At 42.9% G+C, this 20043-nt stretch overlaps 1 protein-coding gene across 1 annotated transcript in view; it reads left to right on the top strand.

The window, feature by feature from the left end:
* Positions 1-20043, top strand: part of LOC118576505 (pregnancy-specific glycoprotein 22-like) — a 43459-nt gene extending 23416 nt beyond the window's left edge. Inside the window, exons 5-11 of the mRNA XM_036176753.1 lie at positions 9946-10305; positions 11010-11369; positions 12642-13001; positions 13921-13926; positions 16716-17114; positions 18390-18749; positions 19760-20043. Of these exons, the coding sequence (XP_036032646.1) occupies positions 9946-10305; positions 11010-11369; positions 12642-13001; positions 13921-13926; positions 16716-17114; positions 18390-18749; positions 19760-20043 (2129 nt within the window). The remainder of the gene's footprint in view (positions 1-9945; positions 10306-11009; positions 11370-12641; positions 13002-13920; positions 13927-16715; positions 17115-18389; positions 18750-19759) is intronic.

Genomic DNA, 20043 nt, shown 5'->3' with positions numbered 1-20043 from the left:
AATTGGACTAAGAGATGAGTCTATGTCTATGTGGGGCTGAAGGGCACAACCCTGTCCCCCACACCACCACCCATTGCAATCCTAGTTTCAAGCCAATAGGCAGGCTTCCTGCAAACAGGTCAGACTACCACCATCCCCCATCACACCCTGTAACCCACAAGCCCCACCTCCCCAAAACCCCACCCACCCTCCAAGACTGCAAAAATTCCCTGAGACAAAGCCTGCCAGCACCAGATTGGAGTAAGAGCTGCTCCTTGAGACAAAGAGTCCATCAGCACTGATTAGACTAAGAGCTCCCACTGGACCAAGAGTATTGATCAGACCTAGAGAGGCTCCCTCAGACACAGACATAGTTTGCACAAAGTGGAAAAAGAGATGGGTAGATGCTATTGCAAAAATACAGTCAACAACATAAAAACCAATATGGCTTCATCAGAACCTACATCAGCATGACCTGAACATTTCACACCTTAAAAATGACCTTAAGAATATAATAGAGATCTTTAAAGAGGAAATGAAAAATTCACTTAAAGAATTTGAGGAAAAGAAACAAAAAATGGGAAGAAATCAATAAATCTCTTGAAAGCCAAGAGAAAGCAATTAAACAAGTGAGGAAAATGGTTCAAGATTTGAAAACTGAAATCAAGACAATAAAGAAAACTATTTTATAAACTTTAGCACAAATCTGAAAAAAATCTCTCAACAGCACTACACATATTTACAATTAACATGAATATCACCATACTTATGTATACTGATTACAAACTTATATTCAAAAGAAAACTCTATAGAACTAATTTACAAACTTTAGCAAACATCTAATAGATTTTTGAACACAACTACTATATTTTCTTTCAACAAAACAAAGTATGCAAATCATTTCTAAAGTTCAGCAATTATAGTCAGCGTTGATAACATTCTGAATTTTTTCTTCAGAGTTTGAAGTCAGAGCCTAATTCATCAGAGGCTCTAAGCTTTATTTGGTGACTGAGGGTAAAACTTCCTCTTCTTAATTTTTTAAAGCTGCATTTGAGATTACCATGAGCATTTCAAAGTGGCTTTTTGACAAAAGGTATTAGCATTTTAATCTCATCCTGACAGGTAGGTTTTGTTCACCTCCTTCTCATTCCCAGGAGGTAAGCTGAGCTTTGTGGCAGCACTAAAGAAAAAAAACAATGTTTTGAGCTGAAAAGCAGAATATTTTGGGCAGTGTTTCAAACTTTTTGTCCCAGGCTAACTGCCTTTTCTCTGGGCCTCCTTGCCTATGCCATGTCACTTTTATGAACTACATTTCTCAAGCTTCCTTCCAGGTCTTCTGCACTCCCATTTTCATTTACACAGTTTGTGTTTAGACTGAAAATCAATATCAAGTGAGCTTTTTCACCATGGAAGGTCTCGGTTCTCCCTCAACTGATATTGAAAGGTGTATTTTCTTCACCTGACATTTTTCCCAGAGTGGGCCATGTCCACTGATGCATGCTTACAAATGAGCAATTGGCTCCTGCCTTACCAGGTCAGTGAAAGAAAATGAAAGTACTTGAAATAAAAGCTTTTTCAGAAAGAATTTTCCCCAGGAAAATCATTCCTCTGTTTGTTCCCATCTGTCCTCTCCCTCAGGATTGAGAATCCTTAATGCCTTAGCCAAGGCTCAGTCTCTGCTAGTTGCTTTCTGTTGTAGGGTTCAGTGCTTAATTCCCTGATCTAGAAACTTAGACCCTGCCTCCCTCATTACAGGGAGGATTTCAAAGCCTCTATTGCTGCTTTCATGCCAGTAGCCCCTCCCCAGGTCCTGCACTACCTCTTCTGTGTCTCCACCCTGAGGAAAGCTGTCCCTGCTTGGCTTTCTGCTTGCACATTCTTGGGGCATAGGCTTTGGACACAGAGGATTCTGGCTGCTGTTTTGTAATATTGGCTTGAAGGAGAGACAGTGTTAGCAGAGAGGTGTTTCCATATTCCAAGAAGGTTTTTTTGTTTTTTTTTTTTTTTTGGTTTTCTTGGGGGGGGCAGATTACAGGGGATTTTTTCATTCTGGTAGATTTTCCAGTGAGTTTAATTTTGGCCTTGCAGAGAGAAAAAATCTGAGAAAGAAAGACTTGAAAACCTTTCAGTATTTTACACAAAGTTTTCTAAGTTTTTCCTAAGACTACTGTTCCCTAAACTTTGGCTTCATGGCAAAGAGGAAACTAATTCTGTTGGTATTATGCAAAATATCTTCATACAGTGGTGATACCAGCGGTGTGAAGAGTTTTATTTCATCCACAGCAACCTCAGGGAAATTTTTTTCCCTGTTCCTCAGGGCTTAGATCTAAGATATCCACAGGCCAAAAGCTTCCATGGGAATCTTTCTGCTCATTTTCTTTTACACTATGTTTTCATGAATCTGATTCTTCCCAGTTTGTATTTATAGTTTCATAGCAGGAAAATCAAGGACATAGCTCCTCTGTCTTGTTGCTTATCTTATTCTACTTTACCCTAAGTTTCTTTTAACTCAACATTGTTAATTCCTTTCTTATTCTAAATTTCTTCTTACACTATATCCCTATATTCTATCTTACATTTTCCCTAATATTTATAGAGAGAAATTAAGAGAGAAAAAGAAAGAAACCAAGATAGAGAGATACTCTCTGCAGCCTCACTTCTAACTTCAGCATTCAGCCACCTTACTTTCACTCCTAGGAATAAAGTTCTGTCACCTTTATTTTTAATTCATTATCAGGTATGCCAGCTTACACCCACAATTCCCAATAACACTCCTTTCAACAAGTCTCTGTTCCTGTTCCTGGCACCATATATGGGAGCCCAGCTGGGAGACTGGCTTCCATATTTTACATAGAGTACTCTTGAGGAGCGAGGGAAAAGAGATATTAGATAGAGGGATAGAGAGAAATGAAACAGATAGAAACACAGGATAGCCTAGGGAGGGTCTAGACCATCATCCACCAACCCCTTCTTTCTCTTCTGGAGGCCTTTTTAAAGAAATGCCATGGGGTGGATCAAAAGACCTCCCTCTAGCACATCCAAGTGCAGAGCCTTCCAGTTACCTGGTAAACACACCTGTGGTCAAGCACTTCTCTAGTGCAGCTCTGCTGGGGAAAGCAAGCTCAGATCTCACTAGGAAACCTTTGTAGGCCTTCACACACCATGGCTATAACTGCCTACATATAAAGGGCTATAGCTTGGACAATCAGTCCCTCTTCTGTTTGGGACAGATTCTGACCACACAGATGCCTAGGCTGGCCAGGGCACCCTAACCTAACCCAAGAACATGTGGAAAGGACCAAGACTGAGGTACAGTATGGTGGAAGAACATCATCTGCCTAGAGTATCTCAGGGTGATAGAGAAGTGGGACAACTCATACTCAGATTCTGTGCAAGTAATGAGGGTATAGTGTGGCTGTGGTGATGGATCAGGGCTTGTACACACTACACAACTACTCTTTTACTAATCTGCAACCCAGATCTTGTAGGGACCTGCCTAACTAAGATTATAGTAGAGTTCAAAGAGATACTATGGCCTTCTGTAGACAAGAATTTCCCTTTCCTTGTGTGACATAAAATGTAGGTTATTCTGTTTGTTCCAGATGGTTCAGATGTCCTGTTCACATTCTTCTTAGATATTCATTTCAATTCAGGCACAAACATCAACCTCTCCAGCAATGTTGCCTCTCATATCCCTACACAGTATCTTGAATCATCAATTAAAAATCTCAATCATTTTCGCAAGAGCTCTTTCTCCCCAACACCACTACTACTAATAGTGGGTCCTATATCTCTCTTGTGTAGAACTCAGCCATTGGCCTCAGTAGGTCAACAGTGAAGAAAATTACAGGTCTTGGTAAATCACAGCTTTGTTGCAAAGTTATTGGTGAAACTATTAAGGCCACTCCATGTAGTTAAAAGGGAGGTTTATTTTGTGGGGTAACTTACAAATGAAGGGATAGGTTGTAGGGTCTGGAAAAGGTATGGTGCAATCTGGCAGTGTTCTCTGGAGAACTCTGCTCAGTCCACCTCCAGTGTCCAGGGTCCCAGAACCAAGAGACACCTCTCCTCTCAATCCTGGGTCTTCTGCTTCCTCTTTCAGCCCTGCCTTGTGGGCGTGACCATTACCAAAGCCTCAATGGGGATTGGAACTTCCAGGCCAATGCTGAGATGGCTACCCATTACATCTCCCCCTTTTGTCTAAATAAGAAGGTTCTAACCTAATACAAGACTATCTACAAAGAAATGGTTATCAAATATTGTCCAGGAGTAATGAGGGATAGTGACCTAGATAAGTTGGAATTACAATAAATGCAAACAATATCAAGCAAAAAACACATACTAAAATCCAGGGAAGTCTAGAGCATGGGTAGCTGGCATCTTACAAAGATCATTCCAAAAGGTATCCTATCCTAAAGAACCTGTGTCTAATATTTAATATATTCTATCTAAGATATTATATATGTATATATACTAAGTTGTAACTATAACTGCTAGTCTTTAACCTCACCAAAGACCTGAGAAGGAATATAATAATACCTGAGAAATGGGAAAAGGACACAAGCAACTTTCGGGAGTCTTGCAAGAGTAGACAGACTGCTACATGTTGGATTTAACCTTTGCTAGTTTAAAAAAAAAGTTTCTGGCCTACGCACTGCTTTGATAAAACTGCTTCTGATAGTTGATGGTACACATGGCTCCAGACCCAGAGCTGGCAGTAAACTGTACCACTGCCATGTTGGTAAGCTGAGGTGGGCAGAGCCAACAGCCACAGCGGTGTTTCAGTCTTACAAAGGTGGATATTACACAAATAATCTGGTTTGTCTTGTCTTTGGGATTTTTAAATGCAGAAAAAGATTTGATCGTAAAATCTGTTGAGTTAAACAAATATGTAAATTTTAAAGGTACCTTGACTTCAAAATTTGGATATAAGGATATGTTGCTTTGGAAAAGAGTCTCTGCTTTTGTTTCCACAGAAAGCCAGAGGCTATGGATTTGTTATAGATTAAGATACATCAGGTTTGGGGGTTGGGGATTTAGCTCAGTGGTAGAGCGCTTGCCTAGCAAGTGCAAGGCCCTGGGTTCGGTCCTCAGCACCAGAAAAAAAAAAAAGATACATCAGGTTTGATCAGCCAAGACCATTTTCAGAAACAGGAATTCTGAAAGGTCATCTTACCCTGTCTTGGCAGAGTACAGTGGTTGCTTTCCTTGTGTCCCGCTTGTCCAGAAAGGACAGCATTCATACTGTCAGTATCAAAAAGGTTAAGAGATTCTTGTGTCCCAAATCAGAAGAGCCCTCTGGTGTGGGACATTAAAACCAATATTTTATTTAAAACAGGTTGATTATAATGCAATCTCTTTCTAAAGATAAAAAGGGGATATGATATAGATATGATAGGATGAAAGTGTAAATTAATGAACTTACTTCTAAAGAGCAACAACTCATTTAAAATATTTTACATTGGTATACATTTTAGTCTATTGATACAAACTTAAAGTTAATTTTGTTATACTGTGTATATATTTCTACTCTTGTTTAAGGTATTATGTTTGTACATCTCATTTAAAATTGTAATGGATAATTAAAAATAGATTAATAACTGGTCATCTATGATAATCATACTCATAGTCATGTCAGTTAAGTCTTCTAGGTATACATAGAGATATTTCAGATAGACAGGTAACCTTCAAACACTTCAAAGGTCTACAGAATATGACATTTAAAATATTTTTAAAATTTAGACTTTCTGGACAGTGAGACATGTCTGCTCCTGGCAGCACCAATTTACTTCAGAGAGGAGGATGGGCATTAAAGACACTTCATATGGAGTTTATCTTCACCTTGGCAAAAATAGCCATTTGGGCAAGAAACTGTTCTTGCCTGGACTGCTTGATTGACTGGACATGCAGGACCCATAGAAAGGTGACCACTAAACTTTGCTTGACAAAATGGTCCTTCAGGTTCCTGCTTCACAGAGGAAATTGCCAGACATTCTACAGGACACTGAGAGAAGTGGCCGAGAGACTCTAGCCCTGTGGGCTGAAGACAAATGCCCCAACTTTACAAAGGAACATTAGGTGACTGTCCAGGCTGCCAGCTGTCTCTATCTACTCTAGCAAGACTCCCAAAAAATGCTTACATCCTTCTCCTGGTTCTCAGGTAATATTATATCCTTCTGAGGTCTTTGATGTGGTTGGAGACTAGATAGTTATAATTTCCTCAGTTATGATAAAAGATAAGTTAGATATAAAACCTTAGACTCACAAATATAAGATAAATAGGATGTCTTCTTTAATATTGTAATTGTAATTCTTGCTTGATAATTGTTTTATTATCTAAAATTTTACTATATAAAAGTTAAAATCTTCCTTTTTTAACAAAAGAGAAAAGGGGAAGTGCTGTGGATATCACTCTGTATAAATAAAGGGCTGATTGGCCAGGAGCCAGGCAGGAAGGATAAGGTAGGCGGGACAAGGAAGAAGAGAAGGCTGGGAACAGGAAGGCTGGGAGAGACACTGCTAGCCACTGCCATGAGAAGCAACATGTAAAGACACCGGTAAGCCACAAGCCACGTGGCAAAGTATAGACTAACAGAAATGGGCTAAATATAAGAGTAGAGCTAGACAATGGTAGGCCTGAGCTAATGGCCAAGCAGTTTACATAATATAAGTGTTTGTATGACTATTTTATACGTGGGTTGTGGGACTGCAGGGGCTTGATGGAACCTGGAGAGAAGCTCTCCAACTACACAATGTCTTGGTTTTCTGGATAGATACAGTAGTTAATCCCCATTCTGTGACCACTGGCACAAACAAACCTCTATCCTTTTAGGATACTCCAGTTCCATCTCTTCCTCCTTTTCTTGCATCTCTGATTTCTCTTTTTTTGTGATAGACTGCACTGAGAATGCTTTCTCTCATTTGGCAGTAACTTCCATGATAGAGGGACTGTTTTTAAGGTCAATTAGATTTTTCTTTCTGCCAATAATTTATGCCTTCCTGTTCCCTCCATTTGCTTTCATGATTCCCATGGCCCAGAAGGAACACCCAGAGCTTTGAACCATGTTTGCATTCTTTTATCCCACATCCCCCAGCTGCTGTCTTGTTTCAGTTGGTGAAAGACTTCTGCTCTAACTCACATGAAGTCATTATGTGACTTCCTTTGTTCTCTTATGTTCATAGTGTTTTTATTATAATAGGGGAAATAAACCTAGAACAGTACATAGGGAAGAGAGTGTGACATATATATTTGAACCAAGATTCTCTATACTCAAAAGTAAGAATTCTTTGGTAAAAGAGAAGGGAAGAATTTAAACACCGGTGTTGTGGATATTGCTCTGTGTAAATAAAGTTCTGATTGGCCAGTGGCCAGGCAGGAAGTATAGGCGGGACAAGAGAGAAGAGAATTCTGGGAAGTAGAAGGATGGGAGAGACACCGCCAGCCGCTGCCATGGAAAGCAACATGTAAAGACACTGGTAAGCCACAAGCCATGTGGCAAAGTATAGACTAACAGAAATGGGTTAATTTAAGAAAGAAAAGGTAGATAACAAGCAGCCTGCCATGGCCATACAGTTTGTAAACAATGTAAGTTTCTATGTGCTTTCTTGGTTGGGTCTGAGCAACTATGGGACTGGCGGGTAAGAGAGATTTGTCCTGACTGGGCCAGGCAGGAAAACTCTAACTACACACCGGAGATGAACTAGAAACTGCACATTGATCCCCTACATGTACTGAACGTATCAGGCAGTTCACATTTGGGTGACTGACCATCCTTACTGTAGCCCTAGTCATGAGACTACAGTCCTCATAATGATCTCTAGGGAGTGATATCAAAACATATGGTCAACATTCAGAAAATTGCTTCCCTCAACTATGACCCTGTATTCCAGACTAGTTTCCATCCCTGTCTCCACTAACCCATAATTCCTGTCCTAAACCCTGCTTTCACCTACTGGATGCTTTCTGTGTTTTAGAACACCTTTCTGCATAGGGAAACTTAAAGTACCCTTCCTCTTAGCATCTCCCATAGAAGAATACAGGATTACCACAGTGGGATTACATAGACAAAGGGCAAAGTTGACCCATCCAGATCAGAGAGGACATGGGCTCACTCAACACACAGTTTAGCCAACACAAGATACTGGAAGGTTGCTTTGAAATCCTTCATTGAAAGAGAGAGCCCGTGGTTCTTACCAGGTCACACAATTCACTTCTTCCCAATCACTGAGTGCATGAAACTCCTCACACAATTGATGCAGACTTCTGCTGCATCAGAACTTTGACTGGTTACACCAATGATAAAGGATTGATCTACTTCCCTGGTCATCACTCAGTGGGTTCCTTTGCAGTACTCAGAGACATCTCTGTCCCCTACTGCTGGGAGTAAACCCCACCTTCCTATAGAACTATGATCATAGGGCACACTGGGTGCTTACCTGGGTCTCTGTGTCACATGGACACATAGGTAGGAATGAGCCTCCCTCCTTGCAGCTGACAGACCCAGGACACAGCAGGTGTCCATTATTCTCTGAGGGTGTTGGGATGTTTATCATTTTTGTTGTTCGATGTGTTGCTTGGAAGTGAAATATAAGGAGAGAAAAGGTGAGAGGGATTTGAGACAGCATTGAGAGTGGAAGAGACAGAGCAGCTCCTTGGACACAGACCCCATCACCCATAGACCATTGGGTTCTGGGAACTGCTCCTTCTTGGGAGGACGCACAGCTTACAGGAAGGAAGGACAGCCAAACTTGGGGCTGGAAGTAGAGCTGAAGCTGTTCTCGAAGGGAGGAAAGCACAGTGAGCAGAGAGATGGAGATGACATCTCTGCTTCCATACAAGGGCTGCACCCCCTGGCAGGGGCTTCTTCTCACAGGTAAGTGTGTCTTCTCTCTGAGTGTGGAGGGAAGGGACCTCAGAAGGAGGATGGAGTCTTCTAAAGAGGACAGGAGCCCAAGAGGATACTTGGGGTTTCTGTTTGCAGTCACATGGCAGAAGGCACAGGGAGGGACAAAGGCTCAGGTGTCAGAAGCTCTCAGCAGACAGGAGGTAATGAGGGCAAGTGAAAAGCCCCAAACACTAAATATTCAGAGTCAGTCATATTGGCTGCCATGTTCTGAAGACTGATGTTCCCAACCCTGACAGGGTGACTCTACAGACAGAAATCAAAAAGGGGTGGACCAGTGAGATTGCTCAGTGTCCAGGTATACCACCTGAACTCATTCCTCAGTCACCATATGGAAAGAATAGACTCCTGAAAGATCAACCCAGCCCTCTATACAGGGGCTGACATATGGACCTGCAGATGTACACATTGGGACACATGCTTCCCACGAGCAACATTGCATAGACTGGCACATGCACACACTGAGACAGGTCCTTCACAAATACACACATAAAACACATAAGTAAATGTAAAAAATCAAATCACACTTGAGTACAATTATTGTCATTATTGCCAAACTTAGGGACTACATAGAGAAATGCATGGACATAGTCCTCCTTCCTTCATCCTTCCATTCTTCTTTCCTTTCTCCACTGCTGTCTGAGTCTTTTACAGGAACTGCACCTTCCAAAGACTCTAGGTTCTCACAAAACCCTGGTTATAGTAGAACAGAAATCAGATTGTCTGCAACATAAAGTCTCAAGTTGGCTAGAACCAGGAAGGGAACAGAGAAAAATGTCAGAAAGTGAGGGCTATATAGAGGTGGGGGTCAGAGAGGCATCACTCCTTGCACTAAATGCTGTTTATGTGAAGAGGAATATGGGGACTCAATGTAGGGATCCAGGCGGACACTTGAGCAAGGAATCACCATATAGAGCAAATGACATAGTTAGAGGCTTTGAGGGAATGGTAGTCACGTTGCTCAACTTCATCAAGGGGAATTGGCATACCCCCTACCCATACACCTATCTGAGTGATGGACAAAACTGCTCAGTGTTGGCTGTATTTTTCTTTTCTGGTCTAGCCTCCCTTTTAACCTGCTGGCACCTATCCACCACTGCCCAAGTTACCATTGAATCAGTGCCGCCCCAAGCAATTGAAGGAGAAAATGTCCTTCTACGTGCCAACAACCTCCCAGAGAATCTTCTAGCTTTTTCCTGGTACAAGGAAGTGAGGAATATGAATGTCAGAATTGCACTATTTGCACGGAACACTAATCTAAGTGTAATGGGGCCTGAACAAAGTGACAGAGAAACAGTGTACAGCAATGGATCCCTATGGCTCAAAAATGTCACCAAGAAGGACACAGGATTCTATACCCTACGAATAGTAAATAGACATGGAAAAATTGTATCTACAACAACTATGTACTTCCATGTGTACAGTAAGTGACTATGTGTGAATTCTGGGTGCTGGATGGGGTTCATTTCACAGAATATGCACAGATACATCAAACCTAGCCTGTGCCTACCTCCCTTCTGCATGTGTCCTCATGTTGGGGTGTGAGCATTTAGTGCAGGACACACAAAGTGGGGAATAACTGCAGTAGATCACAATCTTTCATGTGACTATGCCTTGCAGGTAGCTGGATGCATGGTGGGTAACCCAGGCTAGAATATCACTCACTATTTATACTTTTGGTATTCTCATAAGGAATGTGCCCCAGAGAATGTCCATAAAGGACAGAGAGTGGGCCTGGTTAATGCATTAAATGGGAATGGGATTCTCGTAGAACGGTGAGCCTCAGGAAACCTTGGTTGAGGACCCCTGTTCCAGAATCAATATCAGGTAGCCCTGAGAGCATTTTACTATGGTTACATTTGGACTTCCTGGTCGCAAGGAATTTATTTTTTTTTAAACACTTGAAGTCTTGTGATATGTAGAATCAGCTAATGTACTGTTATGAGAGCTAATAAGAGTGGGGACATGGAGAATATGGAGGTCAGGAACAGACCTCCACCAAGTAGGAAAATGAGACATAATCCCACATACCTAGGCTGAGCAATGGACACAACTGTTATACACAGAGGGACTTGTCTTAGCAAAATACAAAGTTCCCAATAGTAATGCATCTCTCTTCTCTTCTAGCTTCCCTTTTCACCTGTGGGCATCCTCCCCCCTCTTCCCAGCCCACTATTCAATCAGTGCCACCCAGTGTTGCTGAAGGGGGAAGTGTTCTTCTGCTTGTCCACAATCTCCCAGAGAATCTTCAAGCTCTTTACTGGTACAAAGGGGTGAACGCATACAAGAAGTTTGAGATTGCCCGACACGTAAGACAAATAGATTCAAGTTTACAGGGCCCAGCACACAGTGGTAGAGAAGCATTGTTCAGGAATGGATCCATGCTGCTCCACAATGTCACATGGAAGGACACTGGATTTTACACCCTAAGAACTCTGAGTACAGATCTAAAAGCTGAAGTAGCCCATGTGCAACTCCAGGTGAACAGTAAGTGATTCTCTGTGATTGTTCAGTGCTGGGTGAGGCTTAAACACACAGGACTCTCATGCCTGACTTGTGCATGACTCCTCTCTGCACCGTGTCTCCATGCTGTAGTTTGAACACTTAGCATACATATGGTGGAGACAAATGGCCATAGATCATTGTCTGTAGTCTGACTCCCCCCACTCCCAGTATTGAGAAAGACATTGATGGAAGGTAATTCAACATAAAATGTCAGACTCTGTCCAGTATCTGTGGGTTCTATCCATGTGTGTGAGGAAACCTCACAGAAGTGAGCACCAGAAGCCCTGGCCCGTCATGTGTTCCAGACCTGACTACATATGACCCTGGAGATCATTTGTCAAGGACTTGATTCCTTCTTCTTCTCAGAGCTGAACAGGGAAAAATAGTTTTTAGTTTCCCATGCCAAATTGGGGTATGTATTAGGTCCAAATTGAGAGATAAAATCCAGGAACGGGTACAGAGACCATAGAGGAGAGCTGCTTACTGACTTTATCCTTATGGCTTGGTCAGCCTCCTCTCTTTTATCTCCCAAGACTGATAGCCTAGGGATGTAAATGCCTGCAGTGAGCTGGATCCTTTCACACTAATCTGCACTTAAAAAATATGTAGTGTGTGTGTGTGTGTGTGTGTGTGTGTGTGTGTGTGTGTGTGTATGTGTCTGTGTGTGATATGTACTTCAGTCTTGTCCACACATCAATTTGATAGTGGCACTTTAAATAGACTCTCCCGCTTTCCAAGGGCCTCTAACTTCTATCAAGTTGACATAAAACAAGTCATCCTAGTATCTGAGACTTTTCTATGACCTGAGCCTGGAAAGAAGATGGGACTGCTCCTGCCCTCACCCAGCCCCAGCCCTATGGACTGCAGGACAAATTGCCAAGCACATCAATAAGTGAACTCAGGGGTTGACTGGAGCCATGAAAAAAAAAAACAGCAGAAATTGAAATTCTATGGTCAGTTGATTTCAGGGGAGACATCATCTCAGATTGCAGTGTTTAGGAGTGTGTACAGTGTCTCACTGAGAGCAGTGAGAGAGGAGTCATTTAACAACCACTGAGAGAGCTCCTTGCAGAGGAAATGACACATTAAGAAGCACTGAGGGATTGGAGGTCATGTTGCTGACATCCACCTTGAAGGATAGATACACCCACATCTGCATCTCTAGGCTGAGTTGAATCTTTCTGTTCAGAATAGAGGTTACCATCTTCCCACCAACCCTATGTTCTTCCAATTCATGGCTTTTTTCTCTTCCAGCCTCCATTTCTACATGCTCTAAATCTCCAACCTCCACCCAAGTCACAATCGAATCAGTGCCTCAGTATGTTGCTGAAGGGGAAAGCGTTCTTCTCCTAGTTCATAATCTGCCAGAAGATCTTCAAGAATTTTACTGGTATAAATCAGTGTATAGGACAGACATTTTTAAAATTGCAGAATACAACAGAGCAATGAATTCCACTATCTCGGGGCTTGCACACAGCCAAAGAGAAATGTTGTACACCAACGGATCCCTGCTGATCAAGGACATCACTGAGAAAGATGCAGGATTATACATGCTAGAAACTTTGAACAAAGATTTCAAAATTGAAAAAGCATATGTGCAACTCCATGTGAACAGTAAGTGACCTTTTATGGCCTCCAGGTGCTGGGTGTGGCTCATCCTACTTCATACATTAGACTCTCAGAACTGGGTTGTGCCTGCTGTTTCCCACACAGCCCTGTGTCCCCACACTGGTGTTTAGGCACTGACTGCAAGACACACATAGGGTAGACAACAATTGATCAGAATCCCTCACTGGGCTCCACCTTCAGAAAAGAGCATATATGCTGGATAACACAGCATGAGAAATTCAGACACAGCCTAGTCTCATGGGACTCTCAGCATGAAAGGCCTCAAGATAGACTCCATGGTGTCCAGGCAGGCACTGTCTGAGGAAGCCATGGGATCAATGTTTGGCTTTAATTTCCTGATAGGGATCAAGTCTTTACTGACTGTCCAAGTACCATAGAGTGTGTAACTGGCTCTGCACTGACTTGGGAGCTGCAGTTAGGTAGGTCACCTGGGCATCCTCTCCTTCTGAGTCCAAATGTACAGGTTCCCAGACCGTTAGCCAATTATTCTGATAGGATTAAGAGACTTCACAGTAAGATCAATGTTCGAACGGATAAAAATACAGACAATAGTTACTCAGTACTCCTTCTCAGGGGTCAATCAAGCCTAGGAAATTCTCTTCTTCAGTTAAAAACTAGCAGATAATGTTGAATTGAACATCTCCCCTATTGCAAGCTCATAACTAAGCTTAACTCAGAGATTAAGCAGTAATTGTTTGCAAAGTGTCCTATTATAGGGAAATTGAGATATAGCAAACTATGGCTGGCAGATCAAAGCATAATATATATAAATACACACATACACACACACACACACACACACACACACACACACACACACGCACGCACGCACGCACGCACGCATGCACACACACACACACACACACACCTGCAATCCACATTGTATCCCATGTTTGGGTTTGAGCATTTAGTTCAGGACACACAAAGTGTAGAACAACTTCAGTAGATCAAAATCCTTCATTTGACCATACCTTGTAGGCATCTGGATGCATGGTGGGCAACTCAACCTAGCATATCATCCACTGACTATACTTTTGAAATTCTCATAAATGTGTACCTGAGACAGTCCCCAAGTGACAGAGAGTGGGCCTGGTTAATGGACTGAATGTAAATGTAATTCTGAAATAATGGTGAGCACCAGGAAGCCCTAGTTAAAGCCCTCTGTCCCAGACTCAACCAGAAGCATTTTACTATAGTTGCATTTTTTACTTCCAGGTGTCTGGTAACATTTTTTAACAGTTGAAGTCTTGTGATATGTGAAACCAAATAGTGTATTGTTATGGGAGCTACAGTTCGGGTAGATCCCCAGACATTTTGTCCAGAGACTAGGTGAGGAAACAGCAGGTGCCCAGGCCATTAAATAAATGCCCTGACCAATTATGAGACTTTCAGGAAGGTCATGGTTTCCAAGGAGAGGGACAGAAAACACAGGATCTCCTGATAAGTATTAGTCCTCTGGGGTCCAACTCCAGAATCCTCCCGGGGAGGCAAATGGCTAGAGGTTCTGCTGATCTGCACAGCTCCACAGATGTGAGCTGCAGTTTCCCCAGAGTTAAACAGGGGGAACTATCAGGCCACACAATCAGTATTCAGAAAAGTATCTGTCTGAATCAGAACTTTACCTTGTAGCCTGGTTTCTACTTCTGTCACTTCATATCTGGAAGTCATGAATATGGCCTTCTCAGACCTATTGGCTCCTTCTGTGTCTGCTACATTGATAGAGAGCATCATGTTCAGCTCCCCCTTTATGTAGTTTCTTTGGAAAAAAAATAGGGTGCCCAAGCAGAATGGCCTAGACTAAAGGCCAAGGCATCTTAGAAACCTAAAAGATCTAATGGGCAGACCCATCACTCAACTCAGTAAGCACAGGAAGTGGGAACACTGTCTTGGAACTCTACATAGGACAGTAGAATCCACATTCTCTTTCTATGACTCAGGTCTCCTATTCCCACACACCCAGGATGTGAGATTCCTGACACATTCTGCTCCTGGGCCTTTGTCCTGAGTCAGAACCCTGGCTAGTACCACAGTGAGAATATATTTGTCCCTTTCTTCATGCTCCATATAGGAGTTCCTTTGGAGCCTTCACAGACATCTCTGTCCACTTTCTGGTAAAAGCAAATTCCGTCTTTCCAAAACACTGAGATCACTGGGTAGACTGTGAGTATATCTGAGATTCTGTGCCACCCAGGTAGTACAGAGACTCTCTCTTTGGTGCTGAAAGACCAAGAACAGGATACAGAAGAAGGCAGCCCAGATTAAGCTGGTGTTCTGTCAAGGCCCAGGGATGTTGATTAGACTTGTCTGCATGTGATCTGGAGGACTGAAATATAAAAACCAGGCATCACTGGGTTTGGAGGGGGCAGAGAAATATTTTGAACACAGACCTATCCACAGCCCATGGGAGTCTGTGGGGTGCTCTACCTGCTCTGCACAGAGTGGGTGAGGACAGCAGATCTTGCAAGCTATGCTGGAGCAGAAGTGCCACAGGAGGAAGACATATAGTGCCACAGAGACCAGGAATACACTATCTGTACCCCTCTGCAAAGGGTGCACTACCTGACACGGGCTCCTGCTCATAGGTAAGACCACAAGTTGATAGTGTGTTAGAAGAGAGGACTGACTTACCATTTGGAGTCTCCTAAACAGGACAAGGACCTGAGAGGAGTCTCGGGTTTGTAGAGGAGAAGACACAGGGCCAGAAAGTTTCTCAGCAGCAGGAAGCTCGTAATGAAGAAGAAATGGTAAGAGAGAGGGGATTATTCTTACCCAAAGTTATTCACCAAGACTGTAATATTCTAAAGACTGATGTTCTCAGTTATGACTACACAAAAAAATAAGCAAGCTGGTACTGATCAGTGGCATGGCTCTGATATCAGTGGATACTGGCATTTCATTCATTGTATGATGAACTTAGAAGCAAGGATTGCAAGATGTCCTCTGACCTCCACCTAAGTACTGTGTCATGCACCCATTCCCCATGCACACTGAGACAGGCCTTTGCACACAAACTCTCACACAAATATAATTTGTAAATAAATGCCAAAAACAAAGCCAGTGAAAAAACTTGACACTGTATCCCCAAACCTATGGTTTTCTTAAAGAAATCCATGCACATACAGGGTTCTGAGACATCATTCATTGATTGAGTCTCTACAGGTACCTGAGATTTTTCTACGCAGGATTTTCTTTTAAAAATATAAGACAAATCATGGTTCTTACAATGCTCCAGTTTGAGTGGACTGAATTACAAAAAGGTAGAGTGTGAAGTAAGGTGTTGACTGGAACCACAAGAGGAACAGAACAACAACAAAACACCAAAGAGTGAAGATGCAGGGTGTGCAGGGGAAGAGGAGGGGCAGGCATCATCCCAACACCAATCTACCATAAATGTGAACAGGGGTCAGAGGGCAGTGAGCCAGGGCGTGTTGACACCTAAGGAGAGAGTGATATATAGTGGAAATGACTACTTCAGGGACAATGAGAACATGGTGGTCATGTGCTGACCTCTACCAAATACACCAGCAATGAGCTGGGCCCAGGTTGGCAACAGAGGAGAGAGTGCCATACAGTAGAAAAGACAAGAATGGAGACACAGAGAATGTGGAGGTCATGTGTTGACCATCAACCCATATACCTAGGCTGAGCAATGGACACAGCAGTTAAAGACAGAGGGACTCATCTTAGCAAAATACAAAGTTCCCAATAGTAATGCATCTCTCTTCTCTTCTCTTCTAGCCTCCCTTTTCACCTGTGGGCATCATCCACCCTCTGCCCATCCCACTATTCAATCAGTGCCACCCAGTGTTGCTGAAGGGGGAAGTGTTCTTCTGCTTGTCCACAATCTCCCAGAGAATCTTCAAGCTCTTTACTGGTACAAAGGGGTGAACGCATACAAGAAGTTTGAGATTGCTCGACACGTAAGACAAATAGATTCAAGTTTACAGGGCCCAGCACACAGTGGTAGAGAAGCATTGTTCAGGAATGGATCCATGCTGCTCCACAATGTCACATGGAAGGACACTGGATTTTACACCCTAAGAACTCTGAGTACAGATCTAAAAGCTGAAGTAGCCCATGTGCAACTCCAGGTGAACAGTAAGTGATTCTCTGTGATTGTTCAGTGCTGGGTGAGGCTTAAACACACAGGACTCTCATGCCTGACTTGTGCATGACTCCTCTCTGCACCGTGTCTCCATGCTGCAGTTTGAACACTTAGGACACATATGGTAGAGACAAATGGCCATAGATCATTGTCTGTAGTCTGACTCCCCCCACTCCCAGTATTGAGAAAGACATTGATGGAAGGTAATTCAGCATAAAATGTCAGACTCTGTCCAGTGTCTGTGGGTTCTATCCATGTATGTGAGGAAACCTCACAGAAGTGAGCACCAGAAGCCCTGGCCCGTCATGTGTTCCAGACCTGACTACATATGACCCTGGAGATCATTTGTCAAGGACTTGATTCCTTCTTCTTCTCAGAGCTGAACAGGGAAAAATAGTTTTTAGTTTCCCATGCCAAATTGGGGTATGTATTAGGTCCAAATTGAGAGCATCATAAATAAAATCCAGGAACGGGTACAGAGACCATAGAGGAGAGCTGCTTACTGACTTTATCCTTATGGCTTGGTCAGCCTCCTCTCTTTTATCTCCCAAGACTGATAGCCTAGGGATGTAAATGCCTGCAGTGAGCTGGATCCTTTCACACTAATCTGCACTTAAAAAATATGTAGTGTGTGTGTGTGTGTGTGTGTGTGTGTGTGTGTGTGTATGTGTGTGTGTGTGATATGTACTTCAGTCTTGTCCACACATCAATTTGATAGTGGCACTTTAAATAGACTCTCCCGCTTTCCAAGGGCCTCTAACTTCTATCAAGTTGACATAAAACAAGTCATCCTAGTATCTGAGACTTTTCTATGACCTGAGCCTGGAAAGAAGATGGGACTGCTCCTGCCCTCACCCAGCCCCAGCCCTATGGACTGCAGGACAAATTGCCAAGCACATCAATAAGTGAACTCAGGGGTTGACTGGAGCCATGAAAAAAAAAAAAACAGCAGAAATTGAAATTCTATGGTCAGTTGATTTCAGGGGAGACATCATCTCAGATTGCAGTGTTTAGGAGTGTGTACAGTGTCTCACTGAGAGCAGTGAGAGAGGAGTCATTTAACAACCACTGAGAGAGCTCCTTGCAGAGGAAATGACACATTAAGAAGCACTGAGGGATTGGAGGTCATGTTGCTGACATCCACCTTGAAGGATAGATACACCCACATCTGCATCTCTAGGCAGAGTTGAATCTTTCTGTTCAGAATAGAGGTTACCATCTTCCCACCAACCCTATGTTCTTCAATTCATGGCTTTTTTCTCTTCCAGCCTCCATTTCTACATGCTCTAAATCTCCAACCTCCACCCAAGTCACAATCGAATCAGTGCCTCAGTATGTTGCTGAAGGGAAAAGCGTTCTTCTCCTAGTTCATAATCTGCCAGAAGATTTTCAAGAATTTTTCTGGTACAAATCAGTGCACAGGACAGACATTTTTGAAATTGCAGAATACAGCAAAGCCACGAACTCCACCCTCTGGGGGCTTGCACACAGCCAAAGAGAAATGTTATACACCAACGGATCCCTGCTGATTGAGGACATCACTGAGAAAGATGCAGGATTATACATGCTAGAAACTTTGAACAAAGATTTCAAAATTGAAAAAGCATATGTGCAACTCCATGTGAACAGTAAGTGACCTTTTATGGCCTCCAGGTGCTGGGTGTGGCTCATCCTACTTCATACATTAGACACTCAGAACTAGGTTGTGACTGCCCTTTCCCACACAGCACTGTGTCCCCACACTTGGGTTTAGTCACTGACTGCAAGACACACATAGGGTAGACAACAATTGATCAGAATCCCTCACTGGGCTCCACCTTCAGAGAAGAACCTATATGCTGGATAACACAGCATGAGCAACTCAGACACAGCCCAATCTCATGGGACTCTTGCCATGCAAGGCCTCAAGATAGACTCCATGGTTTCCAAGCAGGCACTGTCTGAGCAAGCCATGGGATCCTTACAGGGAGTACCAGGAAGTCCTAGCTCCAAATCTCTGCCCCTGGCTCTTCTCCAGGTGACAGTGGGGATATTTTTTCAATGTTTGGCTTTAATTTCCTGTTATTGCTTATAGGGATCAAGTCTAGTGACTGTTCAAGTACTATAGAGAGTTTAACTGGCTGTACACTGCTTTGGGAGCTGCAGTTAGGTAGATCCCATGGGCATCCTCTCCTTCTGAGTCCAAATGTACAGGTCCCCAGACCATTAGCCAATTATTCTGATAGGCTTAAGAGACAGGAAGATCAATTTCCCAAAGGATAAAAATAGAGAAGTTACTCAGTACTCTTCCTTATTCTCAGGGGTCAAGCCTAGGAAATTCTCTTTTTCAGGTAAATAGTAACAGATGCTGTTGATTTGAGTATCTCTCTGATCCCAAGTTCAGGCCACTGCTCATAACTAAGCTTAACTCACAGGTGAAGCAGTGATCATTTGCAAGGTGTCCTTTTATAGGGAATTTGAGACACAGCAAACTCAGTATCTGAATCATAGTCATATAGCCTATGGGTTGCAGATAATGCAATATATATTCTCAGGTCCAAATCCTCTCCCCTGTAGGCTTTAGTAAGTGTGAAGTATAGAGGTGCTGGTTGAGCCTACTGAAGAATATTGTCATTTAGTCCCCTCTCTTTCTTCACAGAGCCTGTGACACAGCCCCTCATTCGAGTCATTGACACCACAGTCACAGTACAAAGCTTTGTGGTCCTCACATGCTTCTCTGCTGACCCTGGAGTCTCCATCCATTGGCTCTTCAATAACCAGAGTCTACAGCTCACAGACAGGATGACCCTGTCCTCAAAAAAGTGCCAACTCAGCGTTAATCCTATCAAGATGGAGGATGCTGGAGAGTATAAATGTGAGGTCTCCAACCCAGTCAGTTCAAAGACCAGTCTCCCAGTTATCCTGGTAGTGAAGAATGAGTGA

The sequence above is a fragment of the Onychomys torridus genome, unplaced genomic scaffold (genome assembly GCF_903995425.1).
Source record: "Onychomys torridus unplaced genomic scaffold, mOncTor1.1, whole genome shotgun sequence".
NCBI classification, from domain to species: Eukaryota; Metazoa; Chordata; class Mammalia; order Rodentia; family Cricetidae; genus Onychomys; species Onychomys torridus.
Note: the sequence above shows the minus strand (reverse complement) of the source record. Positions and strands in the feature narration are given on the sequence as shown.